Consider the following 23,229-nt stretch of genomic DNA (forward strand, 5'->3'; position numbering starts at 1 on the left):
GATTTTTTGGGTGTAGATTCATACTTAAGGAATGATGCCAAGGTATATGATTCTGAAAGTAAAGAGAAACTCACATGATATAATTTTCTTCTTAATATAATATTTTTTCCTCATTATAGACATGACTTTGTGTTCATTGCTGAGATGCCTCTTAAGATGGCAAGAACATCAGAGTGGACTGTCCAATGACATTGCATATAGATTTATCACATACTCTTTCTTTTCAATGTCTATAGAATTTTCCCCTTTGCAGTAGAACTCTATAGTGTTATTCTGACTTGAGGTTACACCCTTTGAAACCACAGACTTCCAGCTGGTGACCTACAGGCTGCCATAAGTTAATCACCTCTAAATACGCCTTCCACTGATAAATCAACTTTAGATTCATTAAAACAAATTTTTCCTAGATAACAAAGATGTCTGTTTCTTACCTTATTCACCCATCAAGAGGTGTGGGGTTTCATTTGGTTTTTGATGTGAGAGATTCGTGGAGATCGGTGGTTCTCAACCAAGGTTTATTGTACCATCTATTGTGCCACCTTCTCTCCCTTTTCCCCAGAACATATAGCAATGTCTGGAGAAAATGTTCTTTATATTAGGGGATAGAGAGTTCTACTGACATCTAGTGGGTAGAGGCCTGGGATGGTGCTAATCATCCTACAGGCCACAAGACAGCCCCAAACAAGCAAGAACTACCAGCCCCAATGTCAGTGGTAAGAGTGAAAGCCCTACTGTGTGCCCTTCCCCCAGCTTTCCCAGGAGGCATCCTCTCACCCTGCTCTTTCCCATCTCTCCTGACATTGCCCCCACCTCCAGACTCCCTTCATCTTGCATGTTCATTTCCAGTCCTTGTGAACCTGAACATGCCCTGAATCCAAGGTCAGTCCTAATCTCTCAGCTCTTCTCGCCCCTTTTTGCTCTTCTTCCAGCAGGAACGATCCACTAGAGGGCGCTCACACTCCTCCTTGAGCTCCTGGGGACTTTTTCCATCACCTGAGACCAATGCAAGTGTTTTTAAGGCCACAACCCCTAGCCCCCAAATACTCTAGATTTGCAGCAGGTGAAGCTCCTGAGACAGACATCAAGGACCCCAGGGAGGAACCTCCCATTGGAGGATGTGGCAGCATGGACAGGTGGCCTGGAACCAACCTCAGGGCCCAAGTCACTGGGGAGAGGGGTGGTTCCAGGCACAGTGGGCACTGAAGGCTGGGATTCAGGGCCCAAAAGCCCCCACCCTATGTGTGGGCACTGGGAGAAATGACTGAGCCCATGGCCCTATAGGATTGGATCACTCCTTTTAACTGTCCCTGCCCCCTCTCTAGTAGAATTATACATCCACATCCTCTGTTTGTGACCTTGAAATTTCTACCACTAGAAAAAGAGCATGCCTATCCCCATTCCCCCGTTATCTCTTGCTTAGCTGTACCACTCGCTCAGGCTGATGGACTGCAGGTGTAGATCTGGGTCAGTTCTGGGACACTCAATAGGCCTGGCATGTTTTCCTTGTTTTCTTTTTATCTGCCACAAGAACAGTGTCTCCAGGTGGCCCCTTTATCTCTGGTGCAGTGAGGAAACCTGCTGTGTGTCCCAGACCTGAGGTCATTCAGAGTCACCTCTAGGAAAGGCCCAGGGCACTGGCTCCTCCCATCCGCAGTCTGAGGCTGGAGCCATAAGCCTGGTTCTCCCATTCAAGGGAGCTGCTCTCCCTCAGGCACAGGTCTATTCAGGATGCTCTGACCCTAGCAGGACTTCTGCTCACCAGCCCTGACTGTGGCTCTGCCCCTGCCCTTGAGCTGTCCCTGTGGGTGTGGCCAAGGGAGAGCCTCTGTAGGAGGGCTGAGGTCCAGGGGCTTGGAGTCCAGGCAGCGAACACAGCCAGCCTTGCCTCACCTTGACAAGAGTGATGCTGTCAGTGATTCTCCAGGAAGCATGGTGCCTGCTCCAGGTTTGCAGACACTGTCATCAGGCTGAGAGCTCCCCTCTGCTCAGAGTTTGCCATTGGTTTCTGTATTGTCCAAATCTGAGTGGATGTGGAATTTCATCAAAGACCATTTTGCCTCTCTTCTCGTCATTATAAATTATTTTCTAGTTAATCTGTTAAGGTGGCAAAAGGCAATGGTTGATTTTTGACCATTAAACCCAGCTTGCACTCCGAGGGAACAAACTCAAGATGGTAATTCCTGGCTCATTTTGGTAGCATTCTGTTTAGGGATTTTTCATCTCTGTTCATGAGAAGGGCCTGCACTTTTTCTTTCTCTTTCTTTGCTGGTCTGGTTCTGAAATGAGGGTTACACTGCCACATAAAATGAGTTAATGACTGTCCTTTGTTTTTCCTATTCTCTGTAAGAATTGTGTTAAGGGTGGAATGATCTTTAGTTGCTTTGTGGATATTGCTTTTTTGTTTAACCTCGAGGCATTTGACACTCCTTTGTAAAGTACCATGAACGTTGCAATGAATTTCTGCATATGTGTGAGCCCATGAAAATGAACACCCAGACCAAGGTAGAGAACTTTGCCCACACTAGGAAATGCTCTCATGCTCCTCCAGGCTCTTAGGACCTTCGACAACACCTCCATTCTGACCTCTAGCACCAGGAGATAGATTTGCCTTCCAGAGCTTTACACAAGTAGAATCATTCTTTTTTTGCTCTTCTGCATTTGACCACTTTCATTTGTCTGTGCGTGTAGATTTACCCTCATGGTTGTGTGCAGCAGTAACCCATTCCTTTTCCATGTCGTGTAATATTCCTTTGTTTGACTACTCCAGGATATTTATCCACTGTGCTGTTCAACATTTGGATTGTGATTTTGGCTATTCTGAATAATACTGATATCAATATTCTTTTTTAAAAATTTTTTTCTATTTTTTTTAATTGCAGTAACATTGGATTATAACATTATATAGCTTTTGGATGTACATCATAATATATTCCAAATTCTGTATAGATTATATCATGTTCACCACCCAAAAACTAATTATAGTCCACCCCCTCACATGTGAGTCAATATTCTTACATGTGTATTTTGGTGCGTCTAACACACTTCCTTGGAGTAGATACCATTGTATTTGCCGGAACACCTTCTAAAATAATATAAATGTTAGTTTGCCTTGCCAAACAGTTTAACAAAGTTATATTCACACCAGCAATGTTTACACGGTCAGATGTTCCAGCTCTCAGTATTGTCAGTCCTTTTAATTTTAGCCGTTCTTGTGTGGTTGAAATTATATTTTATAATGGTTTTTATTTGCATTTCCCCAATAAACTATAAAGCAAATTCAGCTTTACATGTGCTTATTGGCCATTTACACATGCTTTACTGTTTAGTGTCTTAATGTTTTTAGCCATTTTAAAAAGTTGGAGGGGCCAGCCCTGTGGCGCAGCAGTTGAGTTCGCATCTCCACTTTGGCGGCCTGGGGTTCACCAGTTCAGATCCCAGGTGCGGACCTACATACCACTTGTCAAGCCATGCTGTGGCAGATGTCCCACATATAAAGTAGAGGAAGATGGGCACAGAGGTTAGCTCAGGCCCAGTCTTCTTCAGCAAAAAGACGATTAGCAGCAGATGTTAGCTCATGGCTAATCTTCTGCAAAAAAAAAATTGGATCGCCAGTCTTTTTCTTATTGCTTCTCTAGGATGTTGTTATGCACTTTGGATATGGCTTCGTGTCATATAGATACATAAACACCATTATAGAACTTATATATGCAGGAGAGAGAGAATTGGGCCTTTTGAAAAACAGAAATTCTAATTTTAATACATTTTATCAATTTTTAAAAGATTACTGTATGGTGTGAGTTAGGGCCTAAATTCATATTTTTTCCTCCAAGAAATATGCATATCTGTGTTTTTTGTGAGTGTGCACAAGTGTGTGCAGATACGTATATGTGTGTGCATGAGTGGGTGTATATGAGAATGTATGTTTATATGGAAATATTTTAACTATAAACTAAATTTCCTTTAACGGTTATGGTACAGGTCAGGTTTCCTATTTCTTCTTGAGTTAGTTTTTGTTATTTCTAACTTTCCAAGAAGGCTGTCAATTTTGTCTAAATTATCAACTGTATTGCCATGAAGATTTTTAAGGGCTTCTCAATCCTGCTTCAGCTGTAGTTATATACGCCCTTTCCAACTACAAACAGGACTTATTTGTGCTTCCCCTATTGTTGGGTTGATTTCTTTGTCCTTAAAAGACCATTCCAGGACATTATCCTCATTCCTACTACCTAGAAAGGGAAGGCCTTTTGGTCAGTATGTGTTCCCTACCATCCTGAAGCAGCTGCCTATCTATCATTTTCGTGACCTGGTAGAAAGTATTATCCTTTCTTCCTTTGAATCTCAAATACAACACTAGAGGCAGCTCCTGAACCTTCTCCCAGACCCAACCACCCGCAACCAGCCCCAGGAAGAGCAGAGGCCTTCCCTGGTTCTCAAGATAGTGGAGGTTGCTCTCCTGGCTGCTAGCTCCACACATCTGCTTTGTCGCATGTCCACGTGACATCAGCCTGGAGGGCCCAGGGCACCCTCCTACAGCCACCATGCCAAACATCACCAGAACCCTGTGCACTTCAGTAGGACCCCAGTGGAACTTGGGGAGCCTCTGGAAGCCAAATCCCTGCCTGCAAGAATGCACCCCACCACCTGCTCCTCCAGGGCCCCTGCATGTGCACACCCGACCTGAGCCTGCACTGCATCCAGCGCACTGGCTAAGAGTATGGGTCACACCTGGACCACCTGCCAAGTTGCGGTCGGACTAGGACCCGCCAGTCCACACCCGTGGTGGTCATCTGAACTTGGGGGGTGCTTTCCCAGGAAGTCAGCCAGGCAGAGGACAGAGGCCCCAGGATGGTCAGGGAGCACAGGGACAGGCTCTCAGCCACAGCTCAGCCAACACCCACGGAGAGGGAGTATCTCCCTGAAAAGTTCCCCCAAGGACCAGGTTGCCCACAGCCACTGACCTCCCACCCCCACTATCCTCTCACCTAGGACATGCAGGAAACCTTCCCCTTCACACTTCGGAACTGCAGCTCCTAAGACAACAGTACTGGGTCTCTGTCCCAGAAAGCAGAGGCCGGGCTGCTGAAACTCAGAGATGGAGGGCGGGTCCCCTCACGAGTCAGCACTCAGCTTGCCCCTTTCTCACCCACAGAGTCATCTCTCCGACCTTTCTCCTGGGAGTAAATCCCACCTTCCCAGTATATTTGAGGACATGCGAAAACCCTAGTGCCAGGCTGCGTTTCTGTGTCGCAAATAGAAATAATCCCCTGGGTTTGGAGATCCCTGGGTCTCTGTGTGGTGCTGACAGACCCAAAGCCAGGACACAGCAGAGGCCAATGTTGCGGGAAGGGTGGGTCATCCTCTCAGGGGACAGGGATTCCCATCAGCCTTGTTGTTGAAAGTGTGCTCCACAGGCCAGTGTGATCAGCATCACTTGAGAGCTTGTAAGATACAGACTTTCGGGTCTACCCCACACCTGCCGGGTCAGAATCTGCATCTTAACAGAATCTTCTGACTCTGAACAGGAGAAAGAGAGAAGCTACCCCTCGCCTACAAAATGGAGTCTCAGCCTGGCTGGGTATCCACAAACCTGGGCAGCAGCTGAAGTAGCATTTTTAAGGTGTTAGCTGGGTGTTGACAATCATTTTAAAGTTCTGCAGGTGATTCTGGAACCCAGCAGGGGTGACATCCTTGTGACAAGAGTTCCTGATGTAGCTGCAGTAGTCCTGCTCTGAAGGAAAAAGTCAAACGTGAAAGAGAAAAGGCTTCAGGAGAGCCTGACTGTGCATCCTGACTCAGAGTTGGGATCGCCAAGGACACCAATGCCCAGGCTTGTGCTTGTTCAAACAAGGGTGTGTGTGTGTGTGTGTGTGTGTGTGTGTGTAGGAGGAATCACAGCTAAAGGCAGAGAGGCCTCCACAATTCCCAGGAAACCAAAATGTAGACAGAAAGGAAAGGGGAAGGAGGAGAAGCGGGAGGCTGGAATGAGATGAGAGAGAGGGAGGGTCCTGAGCAGAGAGACCGCCTCCAGCGCATGTGACCCAGCTAAAGACTCCTGCCCCTGGAGGAGGCTCAGCGCAGAGGAAGGAAGGACAGCAGAGCTGAAGCACCTGGACAGCAGGGCTTGTGAGCATTTTGGGATCCCAAGCTCTTCTCACAGAGGGAGGGACAGAACAGGCAGCAGACACCATGGAGCCCCCCTCAGCCCCTCCTCACAGAGGGCACATCCCCTGGCAGGGGCTTCTGCTGGCAGGTGAGAGGGGATGATACCCTGAGGGTGGGTGGGAGATGGGAGAACAGAGACTGACTGGAGTCTCCTGGGGAGAACAGGACTCTGAGAGGGGACAGAGGACTTCTGCTTGGACCTGAGGGGAGGGGACATACAGGAGCAGAGTAGGATGGGGGCTGTGGACTCAGCAACAGGAAAAGCTTAGTGAGCTGGAATTCGTCAGGAGCAGGAAAAACTCAATTGCTGTATTGTTTTCAAGTTACATTATGAAAATAAGATGACTGTATCAGAGTGACAATTCAGAAAAAAAATAACCATAGGCACTAAACATTGTCCTTACTAATAAACCTCAGAAATTGAAAAATAAACACCAGGATGTGGAGGGCCCTGGAAATATTCATTCATCCACAGGTGTTTGCAGCCTGTTCCAAGCACTGGATCACAACAAGATCAGACAAGTCCCTATCCTCAGGAGCTCACATTATGTGGGTATGAGGAGAGATAAGCAAAGAGATCTAGAATGTGATGTTAGGGACTGACATTGTCATGAAGGGAACAGAGCAGGGAATGGTCAGAAAGTGAAGACAGGGGTCTTTAGAGCAGGTGGTAGGGAAGGCGTCTCCCAAGGATACTCCTGAGAGCAAGCAGGGCTCTGAAGGCAGTGAGGGAGTAAATCAGGTAGACACCTGGGGAAGAGCACGGGGAACAGAGGAAATAACAAGTTCAAAGGGGCTGAAGTAATGGTGATCATGCTGCTGACCTTGACCAATAGGAGACACACACATACACACACACACACACACACACGCCCCAAGTCTAGCAGATGAAGAGAACTTCTCAGGACCTACAGCCTCATCTTTCTATCCCAATATGTACGTCCAAATATTGATTGATCTCACTCTCTCTTCCCTCCTAGTCTCACTCATAAGCTTCTGGAACCCGCCCACCACTGCCCAACTCACTATTGAATCGGTGCCGACCGATGCTGCTGAAGGGAAGGAAGTTCTTCTAGTTGTATACAATCTGCCTGGGAATCTCCTAGGCTATGGCTGGTTCAAAGGGGAAATAGATTCCAATCAACAAATTGCATCATATGTGATAGACACACAAGAAATGACACCAGGGCCTGTAAACAATGGTCAAGAGATAATATTCCCCAATGGATCACTGCTGTTCCAGAATGCCACCCAGGAGGACACAGGATACTACACCCTACAAGTCATAAAGATAAATTTTCAAAGTGAACTAGGAACTGGACAGCTCCACGTATACCGTGAGTGGTCTCTCTCAGATTTCTGGGAGTTGGGTGGGGTGAATTCTACTTTACACACATGGGATTAACAGGCCGGGACTGTGCCTACATCCCCTTCTGTATTATGTCTCATGCTGAGGTTTGAGCATTTAGTGCAGGGCACACACAGTAGAGACAAACATCATAAGATCAGAATACCCTTCTCAGAATCCAGCCCCGGCAGACATTGTTGCAGAGAGAAGGACAGTCTGACCGGAGTAACTCAGCAGAGGGAGGTCAGTCTCAGTCCAGCTCCCTGGGCCCCTCCCCGTGAACATGACCCTAAGGAAGGTCCTGCACAGCTTGATCAGAGCCTGGCCTGAGGGGCCCCCTTGGATCCTCAGAGAGAAGCTCAGCCCTGGGAAACCTCTGCCCAGACCCCTGTCCCAGGTATCGTGACTCCAGTGACCCTGGGGTGCCTGTGCCAGGGTTAGATTTTAGCCTCCTGGGCAGGGCTGACTGGGAGCAATGATTTCCTGGCTGCCCAAGTCCCGAAGTTCCTGAGCTGGTCACCAGCCAGGGCTTGGCCTTAAGAGCCACATCTGGGCAGGGGCAGAGTCTGATCCTTCGCCTGAGACTTGGCATGGATAGGACAGATGGAGAAGGTCCCCAGGCCGTTAGCCAACTGTGCTAGGACATACAGGACTCTACAAGATGGTCGCCATCCCCAGGGAGGAACAGAGGACAGAAGATGCTCCTGGCAGCTCCTCATGTACCTAGAATCAGGCCCAAGCAGCTCTCTGTCTCTTGAACGCCGTTTATTTGGGCAGCTCTTACATACTAAGCTTTAGGTCAGGTATTTGAGGATATTTTAAGGTTAATTCAGACAACTTGGTAACTGAGAGGCCATTTACTTCATTTTATTTAGGGGAAACTGAGGCACAGAGAGACACAGTCCCTGAATCATGGTCACACAGACCGTGAACAGTAGATCAGAGTCATGGGAAGATCTTTGTGCAATCACAGCCCCGACCTCTGCACCACCCTGGGGCCTTATCAAGCACTTATGGACCCCAAGACCAGCCATTGGATCAGATCCTTTCTTCTCAAGCATCCACAGCTCTAGGTAGATTTTCTGGTTTGTATAGTGACAGTAAATGGAGAATTAGTCTGATTTTACTCCAGAACCAAATTATCTTCATCAACGATCAGAGTCAGTGCAGAGATGTCCAGGCCTCCCATTCTGGTGGCTGATCCACAGCTCCCTGAAATGGACTTGATATCATTTATTTGTTTCCTGATGTGCTGGTATCACCCCCACTGGAGTATAAAGGAAAGGACTTTGCTTTCTTACTTCCCCACTCTACACCTGCAACCATCATAGGTCCCAACAACTCAATTGCTCTTTCATGAGGGAGGCAAGGAATGAAATGTAAATGAATGATCCCTAATCTCTTCACAGACTGGAACTTGGATGCAGGACCCTAGGAGGTTATGGCCACACTTGTTCTCTGTCACTCCGGAGGCTGAGACCCTTGTTACATTCCTCTGACCACCAGCCCCTAAGGCCACTCTGAGAGAAGAGTCTCATGACTGTGGGGCTGCTCAGCCATGGCAGGGTTTTTAAGGCTGTTCTGGCCCTGTCCCTAGGGCAACAAAAGGCTCTTGGTGACTTGGGACTTGGAAGTCACTTGTAACCCCCACTGCTCACAACCTTGGATGTTTCTGGTTCTCTTTGCTCCTCTCACATCCTTCATCTTCCTCCCCATTCATTCCAGCTGTCCCTGTTCTGCACAGCTTCCCCCGCTCCTTAAGCCTCCCTGGATTCTCCCACTGACACTTGTGGTCAGGCTCTCCCTCCAGGGCAATGGTAAAGGACACAGAAATCAGTGGGAGCAGCAGCCCCTTGAGGTTCCATCATGAGCTAATTTCCCCAGGTCACCAGAAGAATGAGCTTCCACTGTGTCACCATCCAGGGCCCTTTCCCTCCATGATGTCAACAAGTGGAATGTAACGTGACGGGGACATGTGACTTCTCAATCTACTCTCTACATGATTCAACCAGGGATTCAAAGGCAGAAGGACAGGTCTGCAGTCCCCAAAAGCTCACAGGTTCATTTCACCCCTTTGACTCCTTACTCACATCCTCATCCTGGTGAGGATCCCATTCTTCCAGTGGTTCCTGAGAACTTTCCAAGGTGGGGCTGGCCAGACCCTGCACCATCTGACTGGTTTATTTCCTGTTTCACACACATAGGTCCTCATGATGACACTTTTACCACACGGCAGGATGCTCTCAGATGGTGAGATCCACCAGGTACTATCCTTTCACTTAGAGGCTGACCAATTTGGATGAATTTGATCAAACTTACGTTGCCTGAGGTCAAAAGACAACCACATACAAGCATTAGACCTTCTTTCCATTTTGCATGACTGTCCTTATAAATTGGTGACAAGGACCTATTTCCTCAATTTACTAACATACACACATATCATTTTGACTAATTTGGTAGCATTCCTCCCTTTATATAACAGAAACACCTCAGACCATCCCCCTGATCAATTCTGTCCTCTTAACAGGACTCTACCCAGGAAGCCACTGATTTCAAAGCAACTTTAGCATCTTCCTTTGAGTATTATGTGATCCTGGTTGGACTGCAGAACTTGGTCTATGACCTTTAGTGCTTGCTAGAGAGAGATCCCTCCAGAAACTGGTCTTAGATCTTTGGGGCATTAATATTCATTTTCAATATGGAAACAATTTTACTTCTCAGATTTCTGTCTCATAATTGTGTTTACAAATGGTCCATGAGGGCTAGATTCTCCCTCCCTTTCCACTGGATACCCTTTCTGCACTTGAAAACATCCACTTGTATTTCAGGAAAGATCAACACGGTACTCACTACCCTCTCAAGTGGGAGAAGAGGCTTTAAAGATAAAGGGCAGAGCAGATGGCTCTGCTGCCAAAGCCAGCCAGCCCCTGCCTGTCCCACTCACACTTTTCTGGATCATTTCTAGTCTTAACTCTGCTCTACTCTTTATGACATCACTGCCTCATGCCAGTCACCGTGGAACACCTGGGCAGACCTGCCCTACTTCATGGTCCTGCAGCGTGAGCGCTGAACTGACTTCTGGGCTTTCTTCTGATCTCCCCATTTAGTAATTCTGCTTGAATACCCAGTTATAGGCTTCGCTGCTCAGGCCCCTTTTGGCTTAAGAACTATAGGAAGGCCCATCATTACCCATCTCTAGGATAATCCTGGAAAACAAGGCCTCAGGAAAAACACATCTATGCTAAGTGATGTAGGTCTGTGTAATAGAAAGGGCCTCAGCACCCACACTTTCCAGGGGAAGACCCCAAGTTTGGTCAGAAGTTAGCTGGTTAGTGAAGAGCCATGAGAAGCCCTGGGTGGTCTCTGACTCCCAGTCCTGTTTCTTTTCATGACTAACCCTGATGCTTATTTGACTTCTCCCAGACAGAGCAGGCAGGCTTACTTTCTCTGAGCACACAGATCCTTATGCATTTGCCTTGGAATGCACAGACCTGCCTTATTCCTTTAAGGACTTGGGTTGACTGAGAGGTGAGAAATGCCAACTCTGATTGAAGATGACTTTGGAGGAATCAAAGGTGCCACACCGGGTAATATTCTCTCTGTTATCTGTGCAGCGGAGTTAACCAAACCCAACATCACATGCAACAGCTCCAACCCCGTGGAGCACAGGGACCCTATAGTGTTCACATGTGAACCTGAGACTCAGAACACCACCTACCTGTGGTTGATCAACAATCAGAGCCTCCCGGACAGCGCCTGGCTGAAGCTGTCCCCAGACAACAGGACTCTCACTTTACTCCATGTCACAAGGAATGACACAGGACCCTATGAGTGTGAAACCTGGAACCCAGTGAGTGCTCGTCGCAGTGACCCATTCTACCTCAATGTTCTCTGTGAGTAACTTCTGTCCCTTGCTGACCCAGGCTGTCCACCCAAAAACACTGCCAGAGGCCAAGCTACATCTGTCCCTCTCAGGTCCATGTAGACAAACCCTCACCCCTGGACACCAGTATGGCCATGACTTTCTGTCTCAGACAAATCTGGGCAGGCCCAGCCTTGAGCCAAGACTAGGAAGGGATGGGCTGCTCCTGTCTTGAGGTGCTCAGGACCAGCAATCTGTGATGGGAGAAACAGGTTAATGTCTCAGACTCAGTATGAGTGAACACAGAAGGGTCAAGGTTGGGAGTTTTTAAAACAGGTTGTGACCCAGCTCAGTAGGATACAATGGCCTTTGTACAGACTAGGAGAGTCCCCTTCTCTCTGATTATATCACATGTGGCTTTATTCTGTTTGCTCCAGATGGCCCGGATGCCCCCACCATTTCCCCCTCAGACTCCTATTACCATCCAGGGGCAAACCTCAGCCTCTCCTGCCATGCGGCCTCTAACCCACCTGCACGGTATTCTTGGCTTATCAATGGGAGGCCCCAGCAATCCACACAGGAGCTCTTTATCCCCAACATCAGTGCGAACGATAGTGGATCCTACACCTGCCTCGTCCATAACTCTGTCACCGGCCTCAATAGGACCACAGTCAAGACTATCACAGTCTCTGGTAAGTGGCTCCCTGGACCATCGACAATAGGCTCTGAGGTGGAAATGTCTGGTTTTCAGAAAAGAGCCTGCAGGAAGTTATTTCCTATCCTGTTTCCATGGACACAAGCAATCCCATAAGTATCCCTGAACCCTCACAACTACATCCGCAGACCCTTCTTTCCCTTGCTCTCTGATTTCCCAGGGAAGATGCGGGTCCAGCCTGGAATACGGGGAGGGAGTTCTCTCACTCCCAGAAAGTCCCATACAGTGCAGGGGGCTTCACAGCGGGAGAAGGAAGAAGATCATTCTGCTCCAGGCTCGCCTTACGACTGAGTCTGCTCTGATGCTACCTGTGGTGGGACAGGGGCGTGTAGAGAAGGTACAGGGGTGGCCTGTCCTCAATTTGGCCAAATCGACATCAGATCCTTTTTCAGTCCAGGCTGCAGGAAAATGGGAAAAGAGTAAGCCTTGGTGCAGACTCCTCTGAGTTGTGTCCTGGCTCTGAAGTCACCAATTATATGACACTGTGTGGCACCAACACATATGTATAACAAAGGGAAACAGTGAATTATGGTTCACACTGGAAAGACAGGCAGATTCTTCCACGAAGACCCTTCACAGGACAGAAGGAGCAGTGCCCAAAAGCTTATAGTTTACAAAGAGGGCTAAGAGTGCCAGACTGTTAAAAGTATGACCAATTCTCTCTAGAGATTTCCTTCTCTGTGATTCAGTACACAGGCCAGGAAGTAAAAGTGCTATTCAGATTGTGAAATCCTTTAGATTGGAACTTTTCCAGGTCCTAAGGGCATGAAGACTGGCTGGGCCATGCTCATTATCTAATAAAGTATTTAACAAAAGAAATGCCTTCTCTTCTCTGTTTAAAGTTACCATACTAAAGAGCAGGCCTGACCATTCATAAAGTCACAGAGAGCTCTAGCAAAGGGTCACACACAAGGCAATGGGAGGGGGCTGGCCCTATGGCCGAATGGTTAGAGTTCCAGGTGCTCTGCTTCAGCGACCTGGGTTTGTGGGTTCAGATCCTGGCCGTGGACGTACTCCACTCAACAGCCATGCTTTGGAGGCATCCCACATACAAAATAGAGGAAGATTGGCACAGATGTTAGCTCAGGGCTAGTCTTCCTCAAGCAAAAAAAGAGGAAGATTAGTAATGGATATCAGCTCAGGGTGAATCCTCCTCATTGAAAAAAAAAAAATGGGTGGAGAAAAATGGTATCTCATTGTGGTTTTAATTTGTATTTCCCTAATGATTAGTGATGCTGAGCATCTTTTCATTGATTATTGGCCATTTGTAAACCTTCTTTGGAGAAATGCGTATTTGGTTCCTCTGCCCACTTTTATACTGGGTTGTTTTTTGTTGTTTTGTTGAGTTGTAGTTGTTCTTTATATATTTTGGATATTAATCCCTTGTCAGATATATGATTTGCCAATGATTTCTCCCATTCTGTGGGTTGTCTTTTCACTTTGCTGAAAGTGTTCTTTGCTGCACAAATTTTTAAATTTTCATACAGTCCAATTTATCTATTTTTTCTTTGTTGCCTGTGCTTTTGGTTTCCTATCCAAGAAATCATTGCCAAATTAGATGTCATGAAGCACTCACTCTCTGTTTTCTTTCTAAGCATTTTATAGTTTTAGCTTTCACATTTAGGTCTTTTGAAGCATTGTCAGTTAACTTTTTGTGCATAGTGTTAGATAAGCTTTCAACTTCATTATTTTGCATGGATATACAGTTTTCCCAGTACCATTTGTTGAAAAGACTGTCCTCTCCCCATTGAATGATCTTCACACCCTTGTCAAAAATCATCTGACCTTATTTGTAAAGGTTTATTTCCAGGTTTTGTATTCCACTGGTCAATATGTCTGTGTTTATGCTAGTACCATACTGTTTTGATTCCTGTAGTTTTGTGGGTTTTTTTTTTCTGCTTTATCTCCCCAAATCCCCCTGGTACATAGTTGTATATCTTAGTTTCAGATCCTTCTAGTTGTGGCATGTGGGACGCTGCCTCAACATGGCCTGACGAGTGGTGCCATGTCCGTGCCCAGGATTTGAACCGGCAAAACCCTGGGCCGCCGCAGCAGAGCACGCAAACTTAAACACTCAGCCACGGGGCTGGCCCCAGATTACTGTAGTTTTGTAGCAATTTTTGAAATCAGGAAGTGTGAGTTGGCCAACTTCTTCTTCTTTTTCCAGATTGTCTATTTGGGGCTCTTGAAATTCCATAGGAATTTTAGGATGGATTTTCCTATTTCTGCTAAAAAAGGTCATTGGGATTTTGATAAAGATTGCATTGAATGTGTAGATTATTTTGGATAGTATTGTCATCTTAACAATATTAAGTCTTATAATCCATGAACATGGAATGCCTTTCCATTTATGTCTTCTTTAATTACTTTCAGCAGTGTTTTTGTACTTTTTCAGAGTGTAAATCTTTCAACTCCCTGGTTAAGTTAATTCCTAAGTATTTATTCTTTTTGATGCTACTGTAAATAAAATTTTCTTAGTTTCCTTTTCAAATTGTTCATTACTCACTTATAGAAACACAACTGATTTTTTACGTGTTGATGCAGTATCCTGCAGCTTTGCTGAATTTGTTAGTTCTAAGAGTTTTTTGTGGGAACTTTAGTGTTTTCTAAATATAAGGACGTATCATCTACAAACAGATCATTTTACTTCTCATTTCCAATTTAGATGACTTTTATTTCTTTTTATTGCCTAATTGTTGGCTAGGACTTCCAATACTATTTTGAATAGAAGTGGTAAAATCAGGCATCCATGACTTGTCCTTGATCTTAGGGCAAAAACTTTGTCTTTCACCACTGACTATGATGTTAGGTGTGGGTTTTTTATATATGACTTGCATTATGTTGACTTAGTTTCCCTCTATTCCTAGTTTGAGTGTTTTTATCATGAAAGAACATTGAATTTTGTCAAATGCTTTTACTGGTTCAATCTCCTTACTAATTATAGGACCATTCATATTTTCTATTTCTTTAGGATTCCATCTTGGAAGGGTTTGTGTTTCTAGGAATTTGTCCATTTATCTAGGTTATCCAATTTGATGGCATATAACAATTCCTGGGACTCTTAAAATTCTTATTTCCTGTAGAATTGGTAGTAATGTCTCCACTTTCATTTCTGATGTTAGTAATTTGAATCTTCTCTCTCTTTTTCTTAGTCAATCTAGTTATAGGCTAGTCAATTCTATTAATCTTTTTTGAAAATCCAACTTTTGGTTTTGTTGATTTTCTCTATTGTTTTTCCACTTTCTATATTACTTATCTCCACTCTAATCTTTATTATTTCCTTCCTTCTGCTAGCTTTGGACTTAGTTTGTTCTTCTTTTCTAGTTCCTTAGGTTATAAAGTTAAGTTGTTGATATGAGATCTTTCTTCCTTTTTAATGGAAGCATTTACATTTATAAATTTCTTGCACAAGATTCTTAACTTGTCTGAGCCTCAGTGCTCAACTGAAAATTGCAATGAGTACAGTTGACCTCCGTATCCACAGCTTCTATATCCATGATTCAACCAATTGCAGATTGAAAGACCTACTATGGTTGCATCTATACTGAACGTGTGTAGACTTCTATTTATATAGCATTTACATTGTATGAAGTATTATAAGTGACGTAGAGATGATTTAAAGTATATGGGAGGATGTGTGTGGGTTATATGCAAAAACTACACCATTCTATATAATGGACTAGAGCATCTATGGATTATGGTAATCCACAGGGGCTCCTGAATCAATCCCCCATGGATAAAGAGAGATGACTGTACCTGCTTAATGATATTTTTTTGAAGATTTAATGTAATAATCAATTAAACTTTTAGCAAAGTGCCATTTTCAGAGGAAATGTTCCATAAGTATTAGCTGCTATTATTACTCTATTATCATTAGCTTCTATGAACTCAGGAAGTCCTAGGGTCAAGGATTACTTGACTCTAGATCTACCATTTACTAGAAATACGAATTTAGGTAAGTTTTTTCACCACTGTAAACTTATGTTTTCTCATCTGTAAAATGGAAACAATGTCTATCTGACAGCTCTATTATATGAATCAAATGATATATATGTAAATTATATAGCTAAAGGCTGTCACAGTACCTCGTAGTACTTGCTAACATTAGCATTAATCATCAGTCTTGAGTTGACAACAGGAATAGAAAAGAAGAAACAGATGCAAAAGGAAAAATACAATAGGTAGAGGGGAGGTATAACACAAAAAACCACTGGGACATGGTTACTGACTAAACATAGGAGAGAAAAAAGGAGTTGAATGCAAAGTTTCATGTCTTCTATGTTAGTTTTCCTCCTGAGATGCAGCCAAGAGGGGATCAGACATACAATTCATTTATTGGGGAAAATGCCTGTAAAGGATAGTGGGGCAGGAGTGGGAGGAGCCTGGGGGATTCCACAAACCACAGACAGACCATGATGCATGATCCCTGTGAAGGAGAAAGAGAAGGAAGGAAGCTTTAGTTTGCAGTGCAGCTCTAAGAGAGCGTCTACAAGGCTGACAGGGAGTCCTTGAGCTCAAGTCACCCATCAGGGGAAAATCGTTTCTCACAGATTTGGGATTGCTTTCATATCCCTGCTGGGAGCCTGTGGGAAGGGTGGTCACCGTGCATTGAATGGTGAGGGTGAATGGAGACGGTGAATTCAGAGTGCACTAGCCCAGGCCTTCTGTCAATTAAGTCCCCACCACAAGAGACCTGAGAGGGACAGAATCATGAGTAGACTGAGGAAGGAGGCCCTGAGAGGAAAGGCAGTATCCACCATGATATAAATGAACATTGAAGAGCCCCAAAGAATTATCAGCTGGCAGTGTCCTTCCTCACTCAAGGAGCAAAGATCCTATGCTTAGGAATAGCCGTTCCAGTGTCTGATATTTATATAGGTCAAGTGGCCAGTGCAATCTCACAGAGCACAAACTCTCAGCCTCCAACCACAGTAAGTAAAGCCACTCACCTCTGAGAGCTGGTGTGTTCCACCACGTGCCCTGCCCTAGCAGGGAATCCTGGATTCCCAAACCACTCCCTACCTTCTGAACTTTTAGAGGGGATCTCCACTCCCCAACATTAAGTTGGCATAGGTCCTCACACCCTTCCTAGCCACAACAGATTCCCCTGAGATATAGCCCCAGGAGAGATGGTCACTCTGCTTAAGCCACATAGGTCTGAGGAAGATAGACCTGTTTCCAGGAGCCACTTCCTCATCCTCCTGCTTCCCCCTCCTGCCCATTTATAGATGTGGGCATTCTCTTTTGGTGAGACTTTCCCTGTCTTGTGGTGCTCTGGGAGCTGTGGGCTCAATGCCCTGCCTTGCCACTGAAGCCTGTTGCTGAGAAACACATCAGGGAAAAAAATCAAGGTCTTATGACCTGAAAAAAATCTTCAGAAGTGGATGGAGGCATCCTCTGGCTCTACTCTTGCCGCTCCTCTGGTACTAATGCCCTGGGTCTGGACCACAGACTCTGAGGGAAGCCAATTCCTTAAGTGATCATGGGCCACCTCCCCACTCCACCTTCCCACCACCTGCCACCTCCTTCAGGGAGAAATCACATCTTAGGAACACCATTGTTCTAAGAACATAAGTCAGCTTTGTATTTCCATGAGTTGGTAACTCTTCTTTTGCTTCCCTGGGTCAGGGCCACTCTGACAACCCCCTTATCAAGGTAAGCACACCCAGTTTCACTGTTTCACTTTCTCATGGAAATACCTCTGTTTAGAATGGGTTATACTTGAAGACACCAATGTGAGACCAGGTTTGGGTCAAAGTTCCTCGATGTAGCAGCAAACAAAGAAGGGTTGGTAACAACTCCCATGAGTCTACCTCATTGCAAGCACAGCTCTTTGGAATTACCACCATCCTGTGTTTGAATCCTTGCTGAGACTGTTAGTAGCTCTGTGATCTTGGACAAGTAGCTTAACGTTTCAGATCCTCATTTTGTCATCTAACACATGGGCATGCTGCCTACTTCGAAGAGAAGCTGAAGGAATTCAATGAGATACAAATGTACAGCACCCAGCACGGTGCCCAACACAAAGAAGGCCTCAGTCATTCTCCCTCCTCTACCTTCAGGCTGACTCTGCTCTTACTGTCAAAGGATAATTTCCATTCCAGTGGGTCTGTGGCCTTCGTTTCTTTAATTTATAATAATTTTACCAAATTTTTCCCATCTTATCAAGTACATACATATATACCCTGAAATGTGCTTGAATCATAAATATAGTTTAACACTGTATGAATTTCCCCAAGTTAAACATACCCATGTAAGCAGCACCAAAATCAAGAAACAAAATCCTGTCCCCCAAAAACCCTCCACTTACTTCCTTCCAAAGAGTAACCACTATCTTGACTTCTAATGCACTAGATTAGTTTTGCCTGTTTATGTTCTTACATAAATGAAAGACACAGTATATCCTTATATGTGTCTGGCTCCTTTCATTCAGACTTGTTTTGTGAGATTCAGTCATATTGTTGTATGCATTGGTAGTGTGCTCATTCTCATTGCTGTATCATCATATTCCATTGTATAAATACCATAATCTCTCGCTTCTAGTGATCACTCAACAGGATGTTAGCAAGCAAAGATAATGGTTGATAAAAGCCCTTCTCAAAAGCTAAAAATTTCAAAGTGGTGATAGCACGTGGTACTGAATCACACTAGACCAGGTGAGGGCCTGACCTATGACACTGATTTAACTGACTGCTGCTCATGCCTTTCAGATCGATGAAGTGGCATTTTCTTCCCTGAACTTCAATGCCCAGGAATCAAAGAAACCAACTTTAGCCTCCCCACCCTCATCAGCTACAGAAACAGTTTATTCAGAAGTAAAAAAGAAGTAACGCAACCTGCCCTGTTTGCTGCCCTGATGACATTCCAATCTTCTCATCCCCATCACTGGAAGGATAGCTTTACCCTCAAGGAAAAGAAGCTTCTTCCTCCACCCCACAACTTCCAAATGAGGCACCTCCAAGCTGCCCAGTCACAGCCCCTCCCTTCAGTGTCAATACATGAAAAGGTAAGGCTAGAAGTCTGTAGGAAACCCAGTCTTTCCAATCCTTGAACTTAGGCAAAGCATACCATGAGAGAAAGTTGCCAGAACATCCCTCCCCTCCCCCTCTCCTGACCTAAACTAGTTTTAAACTTAACTATTCAGAGCACAATAACCTCCCCGTCCCAGTCCTGTCTAACTTGAATTTGCCATAACCCTGAGACATATGTCGTTATCTACTGAAATGCATGTGCCAGAAAGGAATAGAGAAAAAGTAAAAGTAAAAACTTCTCCTGTGTCTACAAAGCCCAGGGTGAGCCCATGAGACACAGGAAAAGAAATATATAACCAATTCTGAACTAAGAAAAAATTCTACACATTTGTCCACTGCAGCATTGTCTACCCATAGGACCAGGGCCTAAGAACCTTGCTGCTTAGCTGGAATACCACATAAGCCCATGGCTTGCCTGTCTTCAGAGAACTCACTAGAAGCAACTAGAAAAATTATTTTTCCAGTTTCACAGGTGAGTCCTAATGGAAAATGAAAAAAAAAATGCATGCAACTTTCAATCACTTTAAGGGCTTTATTCAAGTAAATGCCCACAGAAGGGGAGGTTACGGCTTTAGGGAGGAGTCAGCTGGTAACAGAGACAACTTGCTGGGAATCTGGGAAAGGAATCAGAGAGCTACCCTTCAGATATTATTTAAATAAGTGTTAAAAATGCACAATTTACAGAATTGGGTTTTTTCTCTATAGTCTGAGACATTCTGCCATTTAATTTTTGTAACTGCTTATTTATGTGAGAGGGGTTATTTTTACTTAGCTTAGCTGTGTAAGTCAATCTGACTGCCTTAGATGAAAGAAGCCACCAAAACTCCTCAAGTCCCCTTGGCCAGGAGCTCCTCAAGGCTTTTATGTCAGGGGCTCCAAACAGAAAAGAAGAAGAAGCCATTTTCCTCATTCATGGCTAGAAATGGATCTAACTCAGTTTCCAGGCATCTCAGGCCAATCACCAGCCTCCATTCTACCCCATGTATCTGCCTGTGTATGTTCTGTCAGCCCTACTCACTTTCTCAGGAAACTTTGGCCCCTGCTAAGGTGCACTTGGTCCTGTGAAGTGGGAGTGCTTGAAGGGAACACTGTCACTCATGCCATTGGCATCATTTACAACCTAGAAAGCTGCACTGGTGTTGATGCCCCTTAGGACACAAGGGGAATATTATCACTGGGCCCTAGGCTTCTTGAAGACCCTGTGAAATTCGTTTTCCCCCATGGGGTCTATGAGTCCCAATGTGTCTTAGGATAAAAGGAAGGGCAGGACAAGGAGAGGCAAATGCACTTCCCACCCAGCCTTCTTCTGCACAGATAGAACCTCTTTGGGGCTGTTGAGAGAAAGGTTTTACTCAATATTTATTACTTGATCTCATGCTGTGTCTAAGAGACCCCCTCAAAGAGGGTTATTTGGGAGTTCTCTGTGCTCAGTACCTCTTTCAGGGTTTTCTAACCCTGACACACACTGTATGGACTTCCTCTCATCCACACTATTCTGTGTTGTTTAATTTTGCCTGGCTAAGGCTATTTTGGAATTATTTGTAAAATCTGCTCTATATTTATAATAAAAATTATATATCAGACGTCAACATGCTGCTTCATTGTCAATACTGCTTTAGACAATGTCTTCTTTACGGGCAGAAGAAAGAGAACTTGCTTAACTGGGCATCAGAGTAAGCCTATTTCTAAGTCTACAGATATTTGATCTAGTGATCAGAGAATTAGCTACATTCATTTGCACACCTGCTAACAAAGTGGGTCTTTCTAGAATCAACAGGCCACATCTCCAACCTGTCTGGAAGAAACTACCTGTCTTCCTCCCACAAAGAAGATGATTTCATGAGGAAAAGATCTCCCAGCCTCTTTCTTAGGGACAAATAACACTTCCCACACAGGTGGCTCCAGTGAATCAGATGCAGCAATACAGCTTTCCCTCACAAGAGTCTCCACAGTTTCAATCACATAGAAATCTCTCTAGCACCTTCTATCTTCCTTGTCCCCAGTTCCTTTGTTCTGCCCCCTCAGAGGGTCAGATCTCTTCTGACCTGAATAACTGTCATTTATTAATTTCACTAAGTAGTAACCTGTTACCTCATTTCCTTCACTTCCAAGCCTGGAAACACGTGTGCTGTGTTTCTCCTTCCTCATCACCTCATTCCTCAGGGGCCTCTGCCAGACCCAAGGCTACTGAAAGCAGCATAAAATCAGTATCCATCTTTGGCCAAATTCAAAGGTATATTCACCATCCTCACATTGTTCACTCTTAAAACATCCAAGACCACAAACAACTTCTTCCTTCTTGGACGCTCTCCTCCTCCCATCCCCACTGACACACTGCACCCCCACACCAGAGTTAGTTCTCAGACCCTGACTGAAACCCTCCAGTACCCTCTTTCCTTGGGTCAGTGACCTCTCTGCAGATGCCTCCTGCATCTCTATCTCTAGTCCCTGCCACTTCCGAGAACTCATCACACCCACTTTCAAATATCTTATGAAATTACTCCTTATTTAAACCAGCTTTGACTCAGAACTCACTGATTTTTCTCAGTGACAACACTATTTCCTCAGCCCTGGCTCTTTTGTTTCCCAGATTCAATACATCATCAGAGCCTGTTGATTCTTTTTTAACATCTCTCAATTGTGTTGTTCTCCCATTCCCACAAACCTAAATAACTCAGGCCCTCAACAACTCTGCTGCTGGAAGTACAGCTTGACTTCTTGTCTCTGGACTCTCTACTGAAATCTTCCTTGCATACCGCTGTCTCATTACCTTCCTAAAACCTGGTTCACTCTCCTACTCAGAATCCACAGTGGCCTACCCTGGCCAACCAGATAAGTTCACATTTCTTCCTCTTTACTAATATTTCTCACTTTTGTTACCACTACTCTCCAGTATAATTCCTCCGTTCTAATTATATCTGTCTCCTTACCCGTTCCTGCTCCTCTACCCCATATTCACATACAATTCTTAGTCCCAATGACATGCCTGAAAACAAACACCAAACACGGCAATGTTCTCTCATAGAGGAGTTACCCACACCAGTCATCACAAGCAACAAGTCTGACCCCAGTGGGGAGGACCCTGTAGCGTTAATGTGTGAACCTGAGACACCAGACACAATGTACCTGTGATTGAGAATCTTTTCCTCATGATGTGTACATGAAGTCCTATTAATCACCTACTGTGCTACAAGTCTCAGTGTTAGACTCCATGAAAGATACAGAAATGAGAAAGGCAGGGTCCCTATCAAGGAACATAAAGCCTAAGACAGGAGATAAGACATGAGAAACTATTATAATACAAAGATAGAAAGGGGTAGATACCACAAGGGAAAGCAGAGAGACATCCATTAGGAAACATTGCTACACTTAGAATGACTGAGAAAATTTTAGAAACAACTGAGGCCCGGTGGTGCCGTGGTTAAGTTCGCACGTTCCGCTTCTCGGCAGCCCGGGGTTTGCCGGTTTGGATCCTGGGTGCGGACATGGCACCGCTTGGCACGCCATGCTGTGGTAGGTGTCCCACATATAAAGTAGAGGAAGATGGGCATGGATGTTAGCTCAGGGCCAATCTTTCTCAGCAAAAAGAGGAGGATTGACAGCAGATGTTAGCCCAGGGCTGGCCTTCCTCAAAAAAAATAAAATAAAATAAATGAATGAATGAATGAATCCAGTTCTGGTCTACCTGACTCCAAAGACACATGGACACCTGACACATCCAGTGCTTGAAACATCTCTCTGTCTCCCCTTTCTCTGTCTCTGTCTGTCTCTGTCTCTGTCTTTCTCTCTTGCTGAACTGTACTTAGGGAGAAGCTGGGCTGGTGAGGAGCTACAATAGTACACAGGTTAGAATTAAGTTCCCAGGGTCATCCTGGAGAAGTAGAAATGTGCAGGGCCCAGAGCCAACCCTAAGAATGTGGGGTCTGGAAAAATTTAACTCACCCTACCCCCACTCATTTTACTCAAGTGACATCAGGCTATAAGGAATATCAAAGGCAGTAGTGAAGGGGGAAAAAAGTCAAAAAAGGGCATCATGAAGCCTTAGGAGAAGTGAGTTTTCAACAGAGGTGGGAGTCCTGCCCCAGTTGACTTAGCGCTTCAATATGGTAGA

General features: G+C 45.0%; 2 protein-coding genes across 3 annotated transcripts in view; both read left to right on the forward strand.

The window, feature by feature from the left end:
• Positions 1–20,835, forward strand: part of LOC124251347 (carcinoembryonic antigen-related cell adhesion molecule 1-like) — a 1,036,279-nt gene extending 1,015,444 nt beyond the window's left edge. The window contains exon 9 of the mRNA XM_046684094.1: positions 20,773–20,835. The gene's annotated coding sequence lies outside the window, so the exon portion shown is untranslated. The remainder of the gene's footprint in view (positions 1–20,772) is intronic.
• On the forward strand, positions 6,100–20,660 carry LOC124251349 (carcinoembryonic antigen-related cell adhesion molecule 1-like). 2 transcript variants are annotated; one of them, XM_046684098.1, is made up of 6 exons: positions 6,100–6,250; positions 7,143–7,499; positions 11,125–11,403; positions 11,810–12,064; positions 18,798–19,093; positions 19,460–20,660. In XM_046684098.1, exons 1-5 carry the CDS (start codon positions 6,187–6,189, stop codon positions 18,803–18,805), a joined length of 963 nt encoding a protein of 320 aa, XP_046540054.1. In that variant the 5' UTR covers positions 6,100–6,186; the 3' UTR covers positions 18,806–19,093; positions 19,460–20,660. The 2 variants fall into 2 exon arrangements, with proteins under 2 accessions (XP_046540054.1, XP_046540053.1); XM_046684097.1 differs by lacking the exons at positions 18,798–19,093; positions 19,460–20,660 and having other exon boundaries at positions 11,810–12,976.
• Positions 20,836–23,229: the final 2,394 nt, after the last annotated feature.

This window comes from Equus quagga, chromosome 13 (genome assembly GCF_021613505.1).
Source record: "Equus quagga isolate Etosha38 chromosome 13, UCLA_HA_Equagga_1.0, whole genome shotgun sequence".
Lineage (NCBI taxonomy): Eukaryota > Metazoa > Chordata > Mammalia > Perissodactyla > Equidae > Equus > Equus quagga.

Bases quoted from the DNA above. Each gene is read 5' to 3' on its own strand.
- LOC124251349 (XM_046684097.1), top strand. From the start codon at position 6,187: ATGGAGCCCCCCTCAGCCCCTCCTCACAGAGGGCACATCCCCTGGCAG. The intron at 6,251-7,142 runs GTGAGAGGGGAT...CTTCCCTCCTAG, and splicing joins GCAGGGGCTTCTGCTGGCAG to TCTCACTCATAAGCTTCTGG. The intron at 7,500-11,124 runs GTGAGTGGTCTC...TTATCTGTGCAG, and splicing joins TGGACAGCTCCACGTATACC to CGGAGTTAACCAAACCCAAC.